This window comes from Dermacentor variabilis, chromosome 9 (genome assembly GCF_050947875.1).
Source record: "Dermacentor variabilis isolate Ectoservices chromosome 9, ASM5094787v1, whole genome shotgun sequence".
NCBI lineage: Eukaryota > Metazoa > Arthropoda > Arachnida > Ixodida > Ixodidae > Dermacentor > Dermacentor variabilis.
The window spans coordinates 61863267-61885506 of record NC_134576.1 but is presented as its reverse complement, the minus strand read 5'-3'; the positions used below and the strand labels follow the sequence as shown (position 1 = coordinate 61885506).

At 44.1% G+C, this 22240-nt stretch overlaps 1 protein-coding gene across 7 annotated transcripts in view; it reads left to right on the top strand.

The window, feature by feature from the left end:
* The window catches only part of LOC142558027 (uncharacterized), a 153212-nt gene that overhangs the window by 107370 nt on the left and 23602 nt on the right, over positions 1-22240 (top strand). For 5 of the 7 annotated variants that reach the window (XR_012822926.1, XR_012822922.1, XR_012822924.1 and 2 more), the window contains 4 exons: positions 693-829; positions 898-965; positions 10391-10480; positions 18944-19204. Coding sequence is in view for 2 of the 7 variants with exons in the window: in XM_075670193.1 (XP_075526308.1) it covers positions 693-829; positions 898-965; positions 10391-10480; positions 18948-18973 (321 nt within the window). In the remaining 5 variants the exon portion in view is untranslated. Of the gene's footprint in view, positions 1-692; positions 830-897; positions 966-10390; positions 10481-18943; positions 19205-20534; positions 20643-22240 lie in introns of those variants that run through there. The other 2 variants (XM_075670194.1, XM_075670193.1) reach the window with 2 other exon arrangements.

Below are 22240 nucleotides of genomic sequence, written 5' to 3'. Positions count from 1 at the left end.
CTGGGTATGTGCCGAGTCTTGTTCAATCGCCCAGACTGAAGCATCTACTGTGCCACAAGGACTACGAAGACATTCATCTATTAATCCAAAGCATTCTTTCCATCGTCCCCGGGGTTTGGCGTTCTTTGTCTTTTTCTCCCGCTAGTAGGTCACGTGATTAATGAGAGCAGCTACGTCTACGCTTGGACTATGAGGGAAAGTTTTGTAGCGTCTTCGTCGGGAGACTGAAGGTAATTCCAACTACCGAGAGAATGGACTCCAAGAAGGAGTGTCCAGGTCAACAGGGCTGTGAGCATAATGCCACTAAGCGCCAATTCATATTTGCCCACAAAGGTGGACAGGGACGCATCTTTGCAAGCGAAGAACACGAAAAGCGTCACACCGAGAGACAACTGTTCTCCAGCGCTAAGATCTAAAATAAAAATTTCGACAGCGCCTTGTCAATGAGAACAAACGAACTAGCTCAAAAAGTCGTGAACTCCTTTCATAAACATGCGAAGGGACCAATGTGCGAACATCAATAACATTATTCATGAACGTTGTAGAATGACTTCTTTCACACAGAGTATTACAAGTGTGGTGGATTTCCATAATTTGATTTGTATTTCTTTATCTTAGCTGAGCTGAACGTCACCAGGACCGAAAGCTAGGCTGGCACAATGATTTGTTTTTTTTTTGTATTTTTTTTTCAGTTTGTAAATACCCACGAACCTATATGGACTTACATTACCGATAAGACAATAAATACCCTATGCAAGAACGACCGAATGCGGACTATACACCAATTTTTCATTTCCTTCAACAGATCCCTGTTAATAAATGGGGAAAGGTGAGAGTTCTCCCTCCCTCCAGGTATTTGACTTTTTTTATACAGGCATTCATTTTGCTCATTCACAGGACTACCCATCACCTAGAGGGACATTTTGATGCACAGCGTTCCGACCGCATGACTATTCATCCCACAGGTATTATAAAATTCTGCAGTCCTTACGAATTTCGTAAAACATGTCCGCAGTAACTCCAGGGGCGTCTTACAGCGAAGCTGTATACCTGTACTATCCAAGGAAATTTTGCTGTCATAAGGACCAAACTTCCCATGTGTGGGCCGATCCCGGAGATAGTGCAATGCCGGGCTGACCCGAGGTGGAAGTGCAGTTAGCTATTAAAGGTAACTCCGGTGTCCTTTTTAACCATATTACGATATCGTCATTTTCGAATGGCATTTACACTCCTGTCACCGGTAGGGCAATTCAATTTGCTTTGAAATTCAGCAATAATTTTAAATAACGAATAAACCAGATACCGAAACCGAAAAGGGTAGCTGATTTGTGTGATGGCACGAGTCGATGACGTAATATCCTACACGTCTTTGTCCAGGAACAATAACTGTCATCTCGCTTGTCCTTCCTCGCTTTAAGGCTGCGTGCATGATGCTTCCAAAACAGGAACGGCATGCGCGTTATCAGCGCTACAAAGAATCCTTGACAGGAAAGTGACATGTGCTGAGTTTTGACGAAACCAAACGCAAGCTAGGCAGAGGAAGTTTATTGTTCGGAGACAAGAGAAACCTCGAAGGGCGTAAAGATTTCCTAAGCATTGGAACATGTAGCCGTGCTGTTAGTAAATTTTAATATGCTGAAATAGTTCGCGAACAGTGGAGAGGTACTGGGATCAATACCCAGCACCTCCGCCAGATGTCACGTGGTAGTGACCGTAAACAACACAGGAGCAATAGTGTGAAAGACGAAACTAACTTTCATTGGGCGAACCTATGTCCACAAAAACAGGCTGCGCTCAAAGTACGGCGACATCGGCGAACGCAGTCGGCGATCTGCGAAATCTGATCAGCGGGGTCAATCGCATCAGCTTTTAAACATGGACCATCGAACATTCCAGAGTAATTGCTGATGCCCTTATGTCTTCCAGAACGTAAAAAAAATTAAGCGGTTTTACGTGCCAAAACAACTTTCTGATTATGAGGCGCGTCGTAGTGGAGACTTCCTTCACACTTCCTGATCGCCCTCAGAAACGAGGGCGCATCGAAGATGTCTAAGTTTTTTGGCACTCGTACACAGAACCTTCCCCGCTTTCATGTCATCCACTCTGATAAGCCTGAGAAGACGGTGAGAATGATCTCACCCCTCGTAGTCTTGGAATCGCTGACGGAAGTTTTCGGTCCCGGATAAAAAGTATCGAAAATGGCTAACGTTGATCTTCTGCTAGAGCTCCGCGATCAGAAACACTATGAAAAACTGTCCAAACTTGCATCGTTTGGGGGTGTTCCAGTCACAGTGACCCCACAGCGTACCCTGAATACTACCCATGGCGTTGTATCGGATGCTGATCTGCTAGAATTGTCTGAAGCTGAACGTCTAGGGGGTTGGAATGATCAGAACGCGATCAATGTGAAAAGAATTGAAATAAGACTTGAGGGAAAAGAAATTAATACCACGCACCGAATACTTACTTTTGGTTCAAGCAACCTTTCCGACACTATCGAGACAGGGTATGTGAAAATCCCAGTGAGACCTTACGTCCCAAATCCCCTACGATGCTTCAAGTGCCAGCGATTCGGCCACATTTCACAGAACTGCCGAGGCCGCCAGACCTGTACGAAATGCAGTGCCTACGAATACCTATCTGAATCCTGTCAAAACTCTCTCCACTGTGTGAACAGTGATGGGGAGCACGCTGCGTACTCGCGGTCCTGCCAATCGTGTGAAAATGAAAAGGAAATTGTAACAATTAAAGTAAAGGAAAATATAAGTTTCAAGGAGGCATGCAGCCGGGTATCCTACCTGCCCATGAACTCTTTTGCCGATGTGACGCGTCAGGGGGCAGCGATAAAAGGCGGCTATCCGACCCATAGGCAGTGAGTCGGCAGTTATGCCATCTGCCCCCGCGGAGGTTGCAGCTAGCGCTGCTCCGCCAACCCAGCAGAAGGAATCATCGAGCCCGAAGGTGGGTGCAGCCAAGGCTGCCTCAACCTTGCCGGCCCCTTCCAGCGCTGGCAACAGCCGGCGCAGCGAAATCCCGCAGGGAACCCCATCGACCTCCGGGCTGGTGGGCGCAGGTGTCTTGCCTTCCGAGGCAGGACTCTCTGGGAAAATTTCTCGCTCGCAAGAGTGCGTGTCCGGCGCCTCACAACAGGAAATGGACACAACACCTACCCTTACGGCGCACCAAGCGCCTAAGGAGCTGCGAGGCTTCCTCGAACGCTCCAGAAAAGGCAAAGCCCCGGTTACAGGGCCTCGACAGAGCTCTGTAATCTAATCCCTGCAATCTCTATAATTACTATTTCTGTTTCCGTACACACAGCACCTTTTACTCCAATATGGATGCACAAATTATTCAATGGAACGTCAGAGGTCTTAGGAACCTTGATGATATGCAAGAACTCATCCACAAACGCAGTCCAAAAGCGCTGTGTTTACAGGCAACACAAATAAAATCGAAACACACAAACTTCCTTCTACACTATGTTACGTTTCGCAGAGATCGCGATGATGCTTTCGCATCATCGGGCGGTGTTGCCATTAAAATTCAAAAAACCACAGCGTGTCAACGTTTGCAGCTACGAACGGCCCTTGAAGCAATGGTAGTTCGAGTTATTCGCCTAAACAAATTTATAACTGTTTGCTCTCTTTACATACCCCCACATTACAAATGAAATAAACACGAATTTCAGTCCTTCATAGATGAATTGCCAGAGCCTTATGTTGTTCTTGGCGATTGCAATGCGCACAGCTGCCTGTGGGGCGACACTCGTATAGATGCGCGAGGTCGTCTTGTTGAACATTTCCTTTTCTCATTGGGTGCGTGCCTTCTGAATGGTAGGGAGCCCACGTATTACTGCCTTACAAACAGAACCTTTTCTTCAAGTGATCCCAGCATAGTCTCCCCGTCTATACTGCCTCAATTTGAATGGGAAGTTACTAACAATCCTTACGGGAGCGACCACTTCCCCGTACTGATACAACATCTAAGGAAAACCAATACCCACCGCAGGCTCCTGGGTGGAAGGCTGATACGGCCGACTGGGAGAAATTCCGAACTCTCACTAGTATCTCATGGGATGACATGTCTTCTTTAGGAATTGATGCTGCTGTGCTGTATTTTACAGCCTTCGTTATACATGCCGCATCTAAATGCATATCGGAAGTAAGTGGCTTGGCATGCAGACGGCGTGTCCCGTGGTGGAACGACGAATGTAGGATCGCCCGTAAGAAACAGAACAAGGCGTGGGGTTGCTACGCGCTTCTCACACTGCAGAGAATCTTATCAACTTTAAAAAAGTAAAGTCCCAAGGCAGGCGAACCCGCCGACAGGTCAGAAGAGAAAGTTGGCAGAAGTTTCATCGACTATAAACTCGTTTACAAATGAGGCCAAAGTCTGGAACAGGGTTAATAGGATGAGAGGGTGACAAAGATACTCATTTCTTTTGGTAACCACACAAACGATACCCTGCAAGACCAGGCAGACTCACTTGGGGAGAATTTTGAGAGCGTGTCATGTTCAACAAATTATTCACAATTCTTTCTCAAATACAAACAAATAGAAGAATGTAAGCCATTCACCAGAATATGTCGACAGAACGAACCATACAACCGTCCTTTTATATTGCTGAGTTGAGAGCTGCCTTGAGCGCATGCAAGAGCTCTGCACCAGGATCTGACAGAATCATGTATGAAATGATCAAAAACTTACACAGTGACACCCAAGTTAGACTACTTTCACTTTTCAACACCATTTGGGCTGTACGATAGCTTCCAACTGCATGGAAACGGGTCATTCTCGGCCCTGTTTTGAAACAAGGCAAAGACCCTTCCTCAATGGCAAGTTACCGCCCGATAGCGCTCACAAGTTGTCTTTGTGACGTATCTGAAAAGAAAAATGACTAATCAGCGACTCATTCATGTCCTTGAACTGAGCGAAATGTTTGATCCCTATCAGTGTGGCTTTAGAGAGGGGCGCTCCACAACTGATCATCTTGTATGTATTGAAGGAAACATCCGTGACGCATTTGTACACAAATAGTCTTTCCTATCCATATTCCTCGATATTGAGAAGGCGTACGACACAACGTGGCGCTACGGAATCTTGAGAGACTTGTCAGAAATGGACATTCATGGTAATATGCCAAAACTAGTAGAAAGCTATTTGTCCAATCGTACCTTGCGGGTAAAAGTCGACAATGTACTGTCACGTCCTTTTACACAAGAAACTGGTGAACCCAAAGGAGGCGTGCTCAGCTGCGCACTCTTTATGGTAAATGTGAACACGCTTCGTGCTTCATTAACACAGGCCATTTTTTATTCTGTCTATGTGGACGACATTCAAAAAGCTTTTGAATCCTGTAACCTCGCAGTGTGCGAGAGAAAGGTACAGCATGACTTGAACAAGGTATCCAAGAGGGAAGAGCAAAATGGATTTAAAACCAACCCCCAAAAAAGCTCTTGCGTTCTCTTTACAAGAAAGAGAGGCCTGGTCCCGGATCCTTGCTTCGAACTGTGTGGAGAACAAATACCTATCAACAAAGAGCATAGATTCCTAGGTATTATACTTGACTATAGACTCACTTTTATTCCACACGTTAAATATCTGAAAGAAAAATGTCTAAAAACAGTAAAGTTAATTAAAGTTCTATCCCAGACTACATGGAGTAGTGAAAGGAAGTGTTTAATGAATCTATACATGAGCCTAATTCGGTCTCGATTGGAATATTGTGCTGTAGTATATAACTCTGCCGCCCCGAGCGCGCTAAAGATGCTATGTCCTGTTCACCATCTAGGTATCCGCTTAGCCACTGGCGCTTTCGGAACAAGCCCGAGTGAAAGCTTATACGCGGAATCAAATGAATGGTCGCTTACTTACATCAGCCTTACATATTTCCTGAAAATACACTCCAATCATCAACATCTATGTTTTAACACTGTTAACGATATGACGTGTACTACACTTCTCCATAATCAACCCTCAGTAAGACAGCCTTTCTGGCTTCGTGTGAGGGAGCTTAGTCATGAAATGCATGTCCCACTCCTCGAGCTTCGCATAATGATCGAACCAAGTTGTTACCAGCTTGGGAGTGGCAGGTCGTAGAATGTGACATATCCTTTTTAAAAGTAACAAAACACGCACCAGAGATCTAAATCAAAACTCATTTCCTAGAAATTGAGCACAAGCACTCCAGCGCAGAGTTCCACACAGGCGCTTCGAAGTCAAATGTCGGGGTGTCCTATGCTGCCGTTGGCCCATCCTTCTCAGAATCCGATGTACTGGATCCGGAAACAAGTATCTTTACGGCGGAGGCCTACGCATTACATGCCGTGAAGCACATAACAACATTAAAACTTCAACAGTCAGCGATATATACAGAGTCCCAAAGCGTCGTGAAGGCCTTGATGTCACTCTATACATACAAAAATCCAGTACTTAATCAACTCTATTCCGTCTTGTGTAAAGTGTACATATCCAACCAGCATATGATTATATGCTGGGTGCCTGTCCATAGGAGCATTGAGGGTAACGTTCTGGTGGACGAGATGCCACATCAATCGCATCGCAAGCTGTTAACCCTACCGCTGAGGTGTCTGCCACATATCCGAGGCCTTTCTTGCGAAGCAGGCTGCGAGATCACTGGCAACACATGTGGGACGCGGGAACGGATAATAAGCTCCACGTGATAAAGCCATAGTTAGGATTCTGGCCCTCTGCCACAAAATCGCGCCGAGCAGATGTCCTATTCTTTCGTATCAGAATAGGACACACGTTTGACACTCATAATTTTCTACTCACCGGAAGTGAGCCTCCAACCTGTGGTAGATGCGGAGAGAGGCCGACCGTACTCCACGTCCTCCAGGAGTGTCGGGAAGCCAATCTGCGAGAAAGAGACATTTTTCCTTAGCATGCTGGCAGCCCATTCCTCTTCATCCTACAATGTTTCTTGGCCCAGAACCGCTTTTTAATACAGACACAGTCCTAGTTTTCCTCGGAGATGTGGTCTTACATATTATTAGTCCCATACATTCGTAGCGCTTCCTCTCTTTAGAGGATGCCGCTGGGATAGTTGTACTGTATAGCACATGCCTCCTGGCCCTTGTGTTTCAAGGGCTCTGGTGAGGCAGTAGTGCTGTAGCTAATTTTTGCATCTTACATGTTCTGCATGTCATATTCTTCCGCAGTGTAGTGTAAGGCTCATAGTACTCCTCATTAGTCATCGCCATAATCTTATTGCACGTAGATTTTACGCACTTTACAGCGACTATTTTTAGGCCCCTCTCCAGCCACGTAATATCAACTTCACAGAACTCCTCATTCCACAGCGAAATCAATAGCACTGTCTTGGCGCTCTTTGGCCATTCCTGCCCTTGCGCCACTAAACAACTCACATTCATTCATTCATAGTTCACATACCCTCTCAGTAGAGTGCGCACGACGTTTTGCGTACCTCACGGCGGCTGCATCGGCGATACAGCCTACCTGATTTTTGTTAACGGTACAGCAAAAATTTTCATAGTATTAACACTCCAATCAATAAATATGCTTTTGCTCGTTATTTGTGTTCCCTCGTATGCGCTGTACAAATGGCAAGCTTTGCAAGTGAGGGGTTCTTCGCTCAATTGCTGCCTTGTGATTTTTTTTACTTCAGAAACACTTTATTTTATGCACTTTTGTAGTGCACCTGTCTCGCACTTGACTGAGATATGACTACTGAAAGCTACATCACCCACCCAGGTAGCTTAGTATCTATAACATTGCGCTGCTTAGCTCATGGTCGCCGGAGAGGTAGGCAACGGACAGTAAGCTGATCGGTCTATAATTTTTCAAGTCTTTTACGTCCCCTTTCTTATGGATTAGGATTATGTTAACGTTCTTCCAAGATTCCGGTACGTTCGAGGTCATGACGCATTGTGTATATAGGGCAGCCAATCTTTGTAGGACAGCGTCCCCACCATCCTTCAACAAATCTGCTGTTACCTGATCCTCCCCAGCTGCCTTCTCCCTTTGCATAGCTCCTAAGGCTTTCTTTACTTCTTCTGGCGTTACCTGTGGGATTTCGAATTCCTCTAGGCTATTCTCTCTTCCACTACCGTCGTGGGTGCGACTGGTACTGTATAAATCTCTATAGAACTCCTCCACCACTTGAACTATCTCATCCATATTAGTGGCGATATTGCCGGCTTTGTCTCTTAACGCACACATCTGATTCTTGCCTATTCATAGTTTCTTCTTGACTGCTTTTAGGCTTCCTCCGTTCCTGAGAGCCTGTTCAATTCTATCCATATTATAGTTCCTTATGTCCGCTGTCTTACGCTTGTTGACTAACTTAGAAAGTTCTGCCAGTTCTATTCTAGCTGTAGGGTTAGAGGCCTTCATACATTGGCGTTTCTTGATCAGATCTTTCGTCTCCTGCGATAGCTTACTGGTTTCCTGTCTAACGGCGTTACCACCGACTTCTATTGCGCACTCCTTAATGATGCCCATAAGATTGTCGTTCATTGCTTCAACGCTAAGGTCCTCTTCCTGAGGTAAAGCCGAATACCTCTTCTGTAGCTTGATCCGGAATTCCTCTAGTTTTCCTCTTACCGCTAACTCATTGATTGGCTTCTTGTGTACCAGTTTCTTCCGTTCCCTCCTCAAGTCAAGGCTAATTCGAGTTCTTACCATCCTATGGTCACTGCAGCGTACCTTGCCTAGCGCGTCTACATATTGTATGATGCCAGGGTTCGCGCAGAGTATGAAGTCGATTTCATTTATAGTCTCACCATTCGGGCTCCTCCACGTCCTCTTGCGGAAAAAGGTATTCATTATCCGCATATTATTCTGTTATTATTCTGTATTACTACTCGTCCCCCAAAATAGCAATGATCTGCCTTGCTTGGCTTTTCTTGCTTTAAAACTAAACGCATGCTAATTTAATCAGAATGTTATGGAACGTTCATAACGCGCATGTCTTTCGTGACATAGAAGTAGAACTAGAACAAGATTTATTAAATTCGTCGTTACCCGTCTTCTCGCATATAGCTGCCCTTTCTTAAATGAATATAACAACTGCACATGTTACAAAACTAATTAACGATGCCCACATTTCGTGAGCAAGCAAGAGCTCAAGATATATCGTAAGTGCTCAAGATATATCATAATGTGAATAATTATATTACATGAACATGGCATGTGCCTCGTTTTCGCATAACACTAAAGTGAAACGTCGCATATAGGAAAAATAATATGTAATGGGGTGTGTTGAACAGTTCAGTTGGTAGCGTCTGTTCGTAATCGAGAAGGCAGGTCACGCAGAGCATGAACAGCTGGTTGCCCGAACCGCTCACGCTCGTGCTAAACACTGGCGATCCTGCTGGCCCACTGGTTGCACTGCAGGCACGGAACAGTCGATCTGGCTGGCCTTGTCCTTGTGCTCTTTTTCTACATTACAAATATATTGAACGCATGCCTACCTTGAGTGCCTCACAGCGTGTTGGCTCTTTTGCAATCGCATTTACATCAACAGAGCAATGGCACATCGCATTGCTTTTCTCGCACCTCCCACAGTCGTAAACCGCAGTAATGCGCTAGGAAGCAAATTAACGTAGTATCGACGTTGCTCTGCACTGAAAACGGTAGCTGTGACGTTGAAAGGAAGTTCACGCAATTACGGTATATTCAAAGGGTGGTGGCTTCATCTAGTGGGTATTGCATTAATTTTCTCGCAAGAGCGCACGTTGGGAAGCAGCAGTCTACTACAGAAAGTGCTTGTAAGATAAACAAAAGCGTAACACCTGCTGCGAAGCATGCCCGTGCGCAATAATTTCTAAACTTCTCTGCTTTATTAAAAAAAATTACAGATAACAAACTCCATGAAGGGGCCACCAAACCCGTCTTTGTTGTTTGTGTTAACATGGTTTGTTTTAAATTTTATATTATTGCCGCACAACAAGGATTTGTAGAAATGAGTTTGTCAGATTATTTTCGCAGCTTTGTTTGCCGCTACTTGTTCGTGTGAGTGATTTGTCTTGTTGAAGTGTAACGTTTCTATCCGAAAAGAAAACATTGTTTTAATTCATCGCGGTAGAAGTTACAAACTTTAGGAGTGCCAGGTAACGTTTCTATCCGAAAAGAAAACATTGTTTTAATTCATCGCGGTAGAAGTTACAAACTTTAGGAGTGCCAGGTAACATAACTCGATTTCTCCGATGTTTTTCCTAGCACACAAACATGCGCCCGATTTCTCCGCCGTTTCGCTCTTCAAATATAACAGCTGATTTTTACCTTCCGAAATATAAGAAAGGTATCAATCTCTATGAGAAAGAACCCTACTAGTAATTATAATGTGTTTTTCCGAGAATTTAATGTATTATTTAACTGCCTTGGTTGCTTTCATACCCTGTTTCAGGTCGGCAAGCTATTTCTATTGAACAACTGCTCTACAAGGCTCGGGACTCTTCCTGTGGAGTGATTAGAATCAAGTCGTTAGCTGGTCCAAGTACGTTTATGTTCTTTTCCTACACTTAAAAAGCCTCCGCTGAGATATATTTCACTCAATACTTAGCGTAAGTCTAATCAATACATGCGATACGTTCATAACGGGTAATCAACAACAAAATAGTCTATCCGCTGTCAGGGTCATAGCCAGGGGGGAAGGGGGGCTTATGGGACTTCAGCCCCCCCCCCCCCCCCGAAATTTTTTCGTGTTGTCCGTGCAGCGCCGACCAAAGCAACCGACGGCGCCGCAAATCATTATCAATTTTGTGTAGGATATCTTTTTCACGCTCGAAAAGGCATTTCACGGCGAACATTGCCAACTCGGGCTGGATTTCGCGGCAACGCCTATGCACCTGGAGTCACATAACGCAAGGAGCCCCATCCGAGCTCAAAGTTTCAAGGGCGTTTTGATGGCGAGCGGGCTCGTCGCGGCATATCGCGAAGGCAGCGGCATCTACGGAGCGCTTCGATGAAAATTCTGAAACTTCATTGGTATAAAGTTGTCATTCATATAAAGTTCTATATGAGCCGACGATGGTGGCTCAGTCTTGCATGCGCCAAGGAGAAAAGCGGGGAGCAAGCGCGCCGCCTTCCGTCGCGCGCTATATATACATCGGGGTAAGTGGAAGGAGGGTGGACGGGCCTTAGGATTCTGTGATGTGTGAATCAGCGATTGCGCAACATGTTTATTTGCATTGTTTAACACATTATAACAGTGGCTTTTTCTTAGATACGTAGATTTATTGGAGACTTATACGTATATATAAATATCTTGTTGCGAGGTTTTGTGTATACGCGCAGTGAGCTTTGTTTCCAGTGACACTTTTTTGCCCTTTATCAAGCTGTATCTTCGCACTTGTATATTTTCGCATTCGTATGTATCAGAAATGGTGTCAAATGTCTTGGCTTCTTATGATATGACTAATAAAAATCGGGCCCCTCGGTTAACTCACTTTGTTCTCGTTTATTACACATCGAGGGTCTTGAATCCGGCAGCATTGATGCCTTCAGTTAGCATATGTGGGTTTATTGACCAGTAGCCTACACCCAAAATGATCACGTTCTCGTGACGCCTGCGGCAAGAAGGACGTTCCACGTCCACCGCCAAGGTCTGTGAGTGGTGTTGCTGGCTAACACTTCCAGGGTTCTACTAGGACACATAAATACCCAAGAAAGTGGATGGGGAAACGGCGACGTGATAGCTCAATTGGTAGAGCATCGCACGCGAAATGCGAAGATTTTGGATTCGGTTCCCACCTGCGGCAAGTTGTTTTTTCCACCACTTTAGTTTCCAATAATTTATCGTTTCTTTATTTCATTTATTAAGCACAAGTAATTTCCCCTGTGCTGTCCTTGGTGTCAGTGTTTGTTGGATTCTTATGAAATCCCATTTGCGGAAATGACATGCAGGTGTGAGGATAAATGTCTTTTCATGTTCTAATACACTGGGTTGAACATGGTTGCGTGACGTAATGGACGCTCCAGAAGTTGAGCAGGATAGTGTTGTGAGGGTTTTGACAGACGAAGGTGTTTCCTTAAAAGAAAGTAGTTGCCGTACGGCTGCCGTGTACGTTGAACATTGCATTTCATTGGCCACTGTGAAGCGTTGGAGCAAACGGTTCAAAGAAAGCGTGAACGTTGCAAAGACGATCCAAGACCGGGCCAAAGTCACCGTGAAATCACCCCGAACACAATTACAAAGGTTGAAGAGCTAATTAGACAAGAATGGAGGATAAGCATCGATGAACTGGCAGAGCGTGCAAACATCAGCCACGCTTCTGTTCACACCATAATTCATCAACATCTCGGTTATCGGCTCTTGTGTGCGCAATGGGATGCCCAAGATTTTGAACCAGGGCCAGACGACGAAGAATTTTGGCACTGCCTTGACTCCTCTGATCTGGTATAACAATGAGGGTGGCGACTCCTTGTGTGCAATTTTGATCGGGGGCGAACCATGATGCCACTACTACGAGCCTGAAACACGACGGCAAAGCTTACAGTGGAAACATTCGAATTCACCACCCCCTAAGAAAGAAAAGGCCGTTATTTCCGCCGGAAAGGTGTTGTTGACTTTTCTTTAGATCGTCAGGGGCCATTACTGATAGAATTTGCCAAATATTGAGAGAGTATCAATTGTTTCCGAAATTTTGAAACGCCGGATCGGTTGCGTGTCGCAATCAAGAACAAACGACGTGGAAAATCGACGAATGGGGTCATCTTGTTCCACGGTAATGATGTGGTTAATACAAAACTGGCAGAGTTCACGTGGGAGACGCTGCAACATCCGCCATACAGCTCAGACCTGTCGCCTTGCCATTTCCATATTTTGGGGCAACTGAAAAAAAAAAGCTCGAGGGAAGCAGATTCTTGTCGGATGATGACGTGAAACAGTCAGTTGCAGACTTTTTGGAGTAGCAAACCAAGGAGTCACTCCCAGGAGTCAACCCAAGGAGACAGGAATCACGCGACTCATTAGTCAATAGGACAAATGTCTAATTGTTCACGCAGACTAATTTTAAATAAAGTACCCTGTTTGTCACATGTTCGCATTGGCTCACTTTCATTTGACTGGCCCTCGTATATATATATTATATATGTATATACGAGTATATATTTTTATACGTGCTCTCTGTTGCGACTATAATTTCGGTGCAGTTACTCACGATACATGACCGGTGACACCTGCTCCTGCGTAATATATTGTAGTAAATGACAGCGTCATTGAGATATTTCATTGGCCGTTGAATATGTACAAGAATGTAAACAAGGTTCTTGAATGACAAAACTTCATTAACATATATAATTAAATTATGTGGTTTTACGTGCCAAAGCCACTTGCTGATTATGAGGCACGCCGTAATGGAGGACTTTGGAAATTTCGACCACTTGGAGTTCTTTAACCTGCACCTAAATCTAAGTGCACGGGTGTTTTCGCATTTCTCCCCCATCGAAATGCGGCCGCCGTGGCCGGGATTCGATCCCGCGACCTCGTGCTCAGCAGCCCAACACCATAGCCACTGAGCAACCACGGCGGGTTCATTAACATAGTTGTCCTCAACTTGTTCATTTCATGGCCTTTATATTTTTCATATCAGCATCATGTACTGCTTTGCTGGTTTCGAACTGATATAGTTCTAAAGTTCGTGTGATATTTTCTTATTAAGTTATTATTAAACTATTATTATTATTATTATTATTATTATTATTATTATTATTATTATTATTATTATTATTATTATTATTATTATTATTATTGTTGTTGTTGTTGTTGCTTATTAAAAAGACAAAAGATACGGAAGCATTGATACCAGTTATTTGGGCACCATTTTTGGTACATATGTACATAAGACATAATATAAATAAATATGTACCTAATACATATTTTACTTGTTTTGACAGTGCGTAGCACTCAAGAAATCGTTTGCAGCACATTTGGCAATGACAATGCAGTATGTATTTGATCCGTGAATTCATGTATTTGATCCCTCGACAAATTGTTTGGGATGAAGCTTTAGCTCGGGCCCAACTCCGACGCAGCCTATTCAAATAGTACATGTAAAAAGTAGAAACGCTTTTAGTAGAGGCCTTCATACATAACTCGTTTCAACAGTGGAAGCACGCTGTGTCGCAATATTAGTTCAAGGATAACGCACTGGCGAGATGGGCTCTGGCACAATATTTTTTCTTTTGTCCTTATCGCTCCTACCTAACACATAAGCAAAAACTACGAATCTAGGAATATTCCAGCGCTACTTTTATTGGTGCATATAAATCGATATTTTGATGTTGGTGCCTATAGTTGAATATCAGTGCCTAAACGTACCATCTTCTTTCTTTAGGCCAGGTATTATTTTGTTTAAAATATTAGTACCCACAGGGAACTTGGCTAAAGGCAGCCTTTTATATTCAGAGAGACTGCTTTTGTAAAGTCTGTTCTGGACAAGTTTGGTGCCGACGAAAGCATCGCTGTGAGAAGAGCCTACACTGCGCCTACGTGACGATACACTTAAAGTTCATTTAGCGTGCTTGTGCTGAGCTTCACATTTTCACATCATGGGGAAACTTGAATGCTCGGGTGGAGCCTTATCTCGGAATGTGAGGTTCATTTCAGACTTTTAGGAAAGGTTCGCCACCTTCTCAAGTGGACCTTGTGCTGATGTAGTTGGAAACCTCAATCTAACTGAGACGAAAATCCCGGCTTCTAGGTACTTAAACAACTATCCAAAGTTCTAAGCAGCGAATGCTCTGCATTCTTGAGCTTCTCGAATTCAACTATCCTGGTAGCTTCGGTGCATGCTTAGCCATTCGTTTTCTGTGTGCAAACAAGTACTTTGCGAAAAAAAGTTACAGTGACGTTTCACTTCGCGTGAACATGTGACGCGCAAGCGTGCAGCTGCTATAGCGCCCACGAATCTCTCGGCCCTCGCTACGCCGGGAGGCCTAGACCGTCGGCATCGCAGATCGCGTTCAAGATTGGGCTCGCGCAGCCTCACCATACGCAACAGCCACCGGGGTAGAGCCCTCCCCCCTCTCCGCTGTGAAGATGGTGCGCTCCTTCCCCGCTTTTCTTCCTTGCGCGCGCGATATTCAGCCACCATAGTTGGTTCAGCGTCGCACGCTTTATCTCGCACACACAGCATACGGCACGCAGAGACGATATGGTCACAAGACGAAGCCGGTACTTCCATTCCGCACACAGCACCCGAAGCAACTGCCACAGGAGGTCAACCCAGCGCACCTCCGGCCACCCTCCTCCTCTGCGACGCTTCGCATATTTCCTCCTCGCCGCTTCACTCAACGCCACCTCGACTGAGTCGTCCTCCCTAAAGGGCTGGAGAAAATAGCCCCTCTTCCTCTTCACAATAAATTTCTCTCTCTAGGTGATGATGCTTTGCTCAACGCTTAGCGCGTTTCTTCGTACTTTCCTTGGTGCGCGATTCTCTTCTCCACCTCCAGGCGCCTTCCTCCTCCGGCGCTCGCTTCCTTCGCGGCTTCAAACTAACTATCGCCGATTTCTCTGGTGGGCCATCACGCTTGCGCGTAAAAAGTGCAACGTGAGACCCGAAGATGTTGAGATGGCGCTTGTTCGTAACTGCTTTCACAACTTTTCTCGTGGTGTCTTGTCCTACTTATTTTAACAGAAGTGGTCTAATCTACCCGTCTAGCACCTCTCCGCATTATACATTCTACGTATTATTTCCATTCCAAAGAGAAATTGTTTAACGGGTTACGTTCCTTAGAAAATCATAATTTAACCTTAGGTGCACAGAGGAAGCTAATAGTATTTGAGCCTATAGATGACCGAATTGACACCACTTGGCTACCATTTATGCCCTTAATGGCAATTTTAGTGCTTTGTATGGGCTCCCAAAACCACGTTTTAGTCGCCCCATCCGGTCACTAGTGATCATATTTTTCTAATGGTTTTCGCACGAGAGGACTCCCTCGTTCTTGGCTGTCCTATGCGAGCAGCTTTCACTGCATTCTCCTTGTCTGGGATCTTTCAAACAAAGCGCAAGAGACGAACCTCGGCAACTAATGGTTTATCGGTTACATGGAGGAACAGTTTGGCGCCACGGTGCCATCTACCACATCTAGCCATTTGAGAGTATATCTCGTATTTCAATACGCACCGGCCACTATTATGTGCAATGGATAGCATCCACGCGGCTGGAGGACCATCTGAAAAGGAAGGTAAGAATAGCACTTACGAAATGAAATGCTGGGCAACAATTTGGCGTCATTTATACCTTTCCAATGGGGTTGCAATGACATTGATAGTTTTTCGGCAATTTTTTTATACATTCGTCAAGAACGTCTGAGATAGACATCGTACAATATGTGTGAGAATACTACATACATGATCAGCAGTTCATAGGGGCCATTAGGTAGTGTGTGCTAATTAGTGTGATGTTTAAGGGGGGTATAAATATTTTCCGGAGTTGAGGGCTTAAAGTAGTGCAGCGTATGGATGTTAAACTGCATGTTTGCACAGATGACCGTGTAGAGGCTGATGCCTCTATAACAAATAACGTGCGGTGATTAAAAAGAGCGAGATCGGAACTTTTGTCTGGCAGCATGCAGGACACAAACATAGAACTGTAAAGCGTCCATCATGCAATCCCTTACAAATATCAAGGAAAAGAGCGAACCACGCAGCTCATGGTATGCCAGATAAAATAGCCTAGAAAACTAGTGTAGACGTACCGACACTTTGTGCACGCTTGTTTCACCATGTTGCCGATGTAGGCGTGAACTACTTCTATACCGATTTAGTGCATATGTCTGAAGACCTGCTTAGTTTCTCCAAATAATGTTTCACACATGCACTGGTGGCAATGTACTGCCTTGTGAGAGCCAGACCCACTCCCTACCACATAAACATACTGTCTAAGACGTGTACTTGTGCAGCGGCCAATGTTCGCTTTCTGCACTGTTTCGGGGCACACATATATATATATATATATATATATATATATATATATATATATATATATATATATATATATATATATATATATATATATATATATATATATATATATATATATAATCGGTATAGTAAGCCAAGGAATGGTAGGGAGGTCAACCAGACGACTGTCCTGTTTGCAACCCTGCACTGGAAATAAAGGAAAACGGGCATAAAAAGAGGAAAAGAGGAAGAGAGTGCGCACCGAGGGAATTTGGGGGGATCCACAGGGACACTGTAGACGGTCTCTCAGACATGTACGCTTCAAGTTGTGCACCAGTGCACGAATCGCTTTTTCTGCAACTGACGGGTGCGGCCACTGTCCGAGTATCTTTGACTCCGAGAATGGTCTCGAGATTTAGCCTCCAGAGAGAGAGGCGTTCTACATCGTAGCAAGGACAGATGCAGAAAAAGTGCTAGATGGTTTCCTGGCATGTAGAGGAGTCGCACATCGGGATCTCGGCAATTCCGATAGAAGAGCAGTACGCGTTCATGAACGCCACTTTCTGCCACAAGCGGCACGGGAATGTTGTTTCGCCGTGGGAAAGACTAGATGGCAGTTTTAGCCGCAGAAAGGGTCCAGCTTTTGCAATCGGTAATTGAAGGAACTAGAACTCCCAAAAGCTTGGGACTTTTTGCGTGCAAGCACACGAAGTTCCCTGGCAGTATCCGTGAAATGTATTGGACGCGTCGGGATGTGTCCATGGGCAGACCGGGCAGCTTTGTCAGCAAAATCGTTGCCGATAATACCACACGGAACAGGAACCCACTGAAGGATTATGTTGTGCCCTGTTTCGAGAGCATGCTGGTGTATTTCCATATTGTCAGATATTATCTGCTCGTATGTTCTGTGATGTAAGGCAGACTTGCTACTGTGAAGAGATGCTTTAGAGTCACAAAATAGCGGCGCGGATGTATCTTAGTTGTGCCGCCGTAGATGCAGCCATTTGTGACACTTTAAATGTAACTGTAATCAGTTAGCTGGAACGAGGAAGCGGGTGTTGCGCTGGTTGGGGAGGTCGAACTGCCGGTGCATATACGTATGTGGCCATGGCATGTCTGGTGCAGTAATAGCAGCGTCAATAGCTTCAGAACGGGCAACGGATGATGGTCCTTCGTTTGTAATTTCAGAAATAGTAAAACACTTGCTGCCGTCGCAGGCACCACAAGGGAGATGAAGGCTCCGTCGCCGCCGGTGTATAAGACGACAGTGGGCTGACTTTGTGAGCGCTAATGATTTCTGAAAAGGTCGTTTGCGGTCTCAAGATTAAGTACATCAAAGTTATACTAACAGCAAAATGCTCTTATAACATGACAAAGGACGCACTAGTGTGAAGGCTGGCCGGCCTGAACTGTGGTTATTTCTGCAACTACAGAATAACGCAAGCCTAACTTACAAGACGTCAAAAAGTACTCACATCACACTGTCCTGCCACAGTTTTAAGGGCAAGCGAACACTTGTGGAAGCATGGAAATGTCGCAACCTTCTTCTTTTGGCTTTACGGAGATTTGGCCTCTGCTTTTCTAAACGCCGTATGCTTGCACTATTGTGCCAAACTTTCGACCAAGATAGGTACATCGGGGAACCTGCCTTTTTTCCCCATGTAAACGAGATCCAGTGTCTACATAACTTCATCAGGTGCGCTTTTGGTGCATCAGGGGAACGCGCCGATCAGAGATGAGCAAGGGTTTCGACTACTTAGGGTGGTATTGCAAGCATGCAAGATGGAAAAACCTTTATGTAATATTTTCAAATTGCAACTCATTGTTTCTTCGAGTGGATGAAGTCTTGGGCGATGCCGTTTTCTTTGAAAAAATTTCAGAATGGCTACACAATGTTTTTCGCTTGTCGCCTGGTTTGGTAATCACAAGGTGCTCGTTGTGCATATCGCTCGTGTTAAAAGCACGTGGTACTCATTGTAGACCTACATTGTGCGCTAATTTTAAACCTAAATGTTCTAAGTATGGCCCTGTGCTTTCTTTTGTTACTAGATAGAAAGATACATTATGATCTTCGAGTGAGAAATTTTTTTATCGGAGCCGGCCCTACTGAAAACTGCAGAAGAAAGTTCGCTGAGGTCGCACGTCATGGAAGAGTTATCTACAGGCCCGACTGTCCACAACTACTTACACCACGCTGGTGACTTGGTAGTATTTATCATTGAACCTTAATGCATTTATGCATATTAACAGTAGAGCCTTGTCTGCTGGTTTTTTATGCAAATAGAGATTGAGACCAATAAATAAAGAATAATTGACTAAATCCTCTTGTCTGTCTTTTACGTTGTGTTCGCATAAGCATTGCACAACGTACATACTATATATTGTCACACTATTAGCTGTCACAGCCAGGGAATATTGCACACGTGGGCAGCTTTCTGCACGCGGTTAACAAACGTGAACACCACCGGATGCAGCGGAAATTCTGGCAGTGTAGTCCTAGTTGAAAAGCGCAAAGACTTACGAATTGTCTAAAGCTACATTGGATGTGCAGGAACATCATTCCGTTTCCCTGTCCTATACATACGGCCGGTCCGCAAGAGGAAAGCTCACTGAAAACCGCATTCCGCGAATGCTTCACGCAGCCTTATAGCTACAGTGGTTAGAGTACGTACAGAGGTGATTATAATAATCGAATAACTTCCTGTCAGCAAATGTGCTAGCTGGAATCTTGCGTAAACAAACGGGACAATCTACGGTTAGTAGAGCACCCCGACGGCAATCACTGCCAGTGAGGCGGAAGGCTCGCCACTCTAAAGAAAAAGGCGTTTATGAGCGGCTTCAGACGTTCGATACGTTGTAACACACAGCGCGAGATTAGAATGCCCCAAAAGCGCACATGAATCGGCCTTCAAAACGCTGAATTGAACAAAAATAATGCGGCAAAAGCCAGAACACTTTTGAGGCATTGGTATATGTAATAACCGGAGCGCTGTTTAGATGAGCTTCAAAGGGGATGTAGCCCCGGAACAATATAATTTAGCGCTTTCAACGAATCTTTCCAACCTTTAGTTGGTCTTCAGCTTACGAGCCAATAAGGCATGAAGATATTTCAAGACCAGGTAGTGCGGGCAGACTTGGGCGGGTTCACCTTCATATTAGGTAATTAGTGTCTCCTTTCTTTTTTTTTCGAGACTGCTCTGACCCATTACTTCGTGCGTTATTTCAACTTAACCATGTTACCGTTTGCTATTTACGGATGCTGCTGCTGCTGCCGCTGCCGCCGCCGCCGCTGTTGTTGTTGTTGTTGTTGTTGCTGTTGTACAAAGTGCATACTGAAACGCTGCCCGTTAAAGCCTGGTTAACCCGGAAAGGCATTTTTTGTATCTTGGAGTAACTGCCATCTCTGTAACATACAGTAAATTATACAATTATGCTTTATTGACTAGAAGAATGCCATCTTGTTTTGGGAAGTTCTCCAAAGGTCTTTTTTGAAAGTTCTTGATGTAATTGTCATACAACACGGTATCTGATGCCTTTTGTTTTCTTCTTGTGAAACGCATTAAGTCAGTGCCCAAAAATGCGTCGAGGGTAACTAGGGTCCTTTCCGAGGAAAATCTCACTAAATTTATGACTCTTTCAGAATATGTGTTGGGATAACGTATACAGCATATCTGAAGTCAACGCGGCGTATACTGCTTTTCTTTCCAAGCTCATGGAATGTTATAATGCTGCGTTTCCTGCAATCGAGGTAAAACAGAACTTCTGAAAATCTAGAAAGCTGTGGGTTGATAAAGTGTTATATAACAGAATACGTAATAAAAATAAAATGTATCATGACTTTGTACGTACTCGCGATGCAGCCCTTTTTAAAGAGTTCAAGAAATTTAGGAATAAACTAAACAAAGACCTCAAGTCTGTAAAAACAGCTTACTATGCAAAACGGTTCTCCAGAATTTATAATGACCGCAAGAAAGTTTGGAGTGAGATAAACGAACTATTAAACGAACAAAAGTGCAGGGACCACTCAGAAATCACTGCATCTAATTGCCAGGCTAGCGGAACTTAATTAGGTAACCCTATAAACCAGTTCTTCATTGAAGCTGGCAAGCCTACATTAGAACAAGCTCTCTTGATGCTCCTGTATGCAACCTCGTTACCACTTTACCTAACTATTTTGTTCCTACCTGTGACCCACAAGAAGTCTCTACCTACATTGGGAAAATAAAAAACAATGTCTCAGCAGGCCATGACGACATCAAAGCGATACCATTGAAGTATGTGTTTGCATTAATATGCGAGGTTCTAGCGTATATTATAAATCTGATGTTCACAAGTGGTGCGTTCCCAGATGAACTGAAGATTGCTCGTGTTTGTCTTATATATAAAGGAGGAAATAGAAATGAAAATACAAATTATCGTCCCATCTCCTTGTTATCAGTGTTGTCGAAGGTATTTGAAGGAGCCAATAATAGTAGATTCGAAAAGTTCGTTAGCATTCATAACATTATTAACCCCTATTAGTATGACTTTTTGAAAAATAAATCTTCTGAGCAAGCTCTACTCGCCGTTAAAGAAATGATCATTGACATCATTGAATACAGAACATAGACTCTGGGTCTGTCAGACCTCCGGAAACCTTTTGACTGCGTACAGCATGAAATTCTTTTGAGTAAGCTGAACTGTTACGGGATACGCGGAATAGCTCTGAATCTGCTGAAAAGTTACCTAAATAACAGAATACGATACGTTAAATTGAATAATTTTGTTTCGAACCGTTTTCGTATTACCCAAGGGGTTCCGCAGGGATATATATTAGGTCCACTTTTGTTTTTATTGTATATAAACGACATCTGTAACATACCTGGATCGTCAGATTTGGTCATGTACGCTGACGATACAAATATTTTTTTTCACATCACGTACTCTGCCGGGAATAGAAACTATCGTGAACGCTTATTTGGTAAAGTTATACGCTTGGATGCAGGAGAATAAGTTTAGTTTCAACGTGTAAAAAACCAGGTACATATTTCTCAGACCTATTAATGCCTCTCTGTTCATTACACAATTAACCTAGTATACACCAACACAAAACTGCAACAGGTAACAACTCAGAAGTTTCTTGGTGTCTGGTTTAATGAACAGTTGTCATGGAACACACATATTTGAAAACTTCTTACGTACCTTAGTAAAACTGTTGGTTGTCTTTACCGGATCAGCAATCTTCGTTTCCCTAAAAGTGTCCATATACTACGCATTTTTTTTCCGAATTGTCCTATTGTGCACTGTTCTGGGGTACTAACCATAAGTATTTATGAAAAGTTATTGCTTTTGCAAAACAGGGCATTC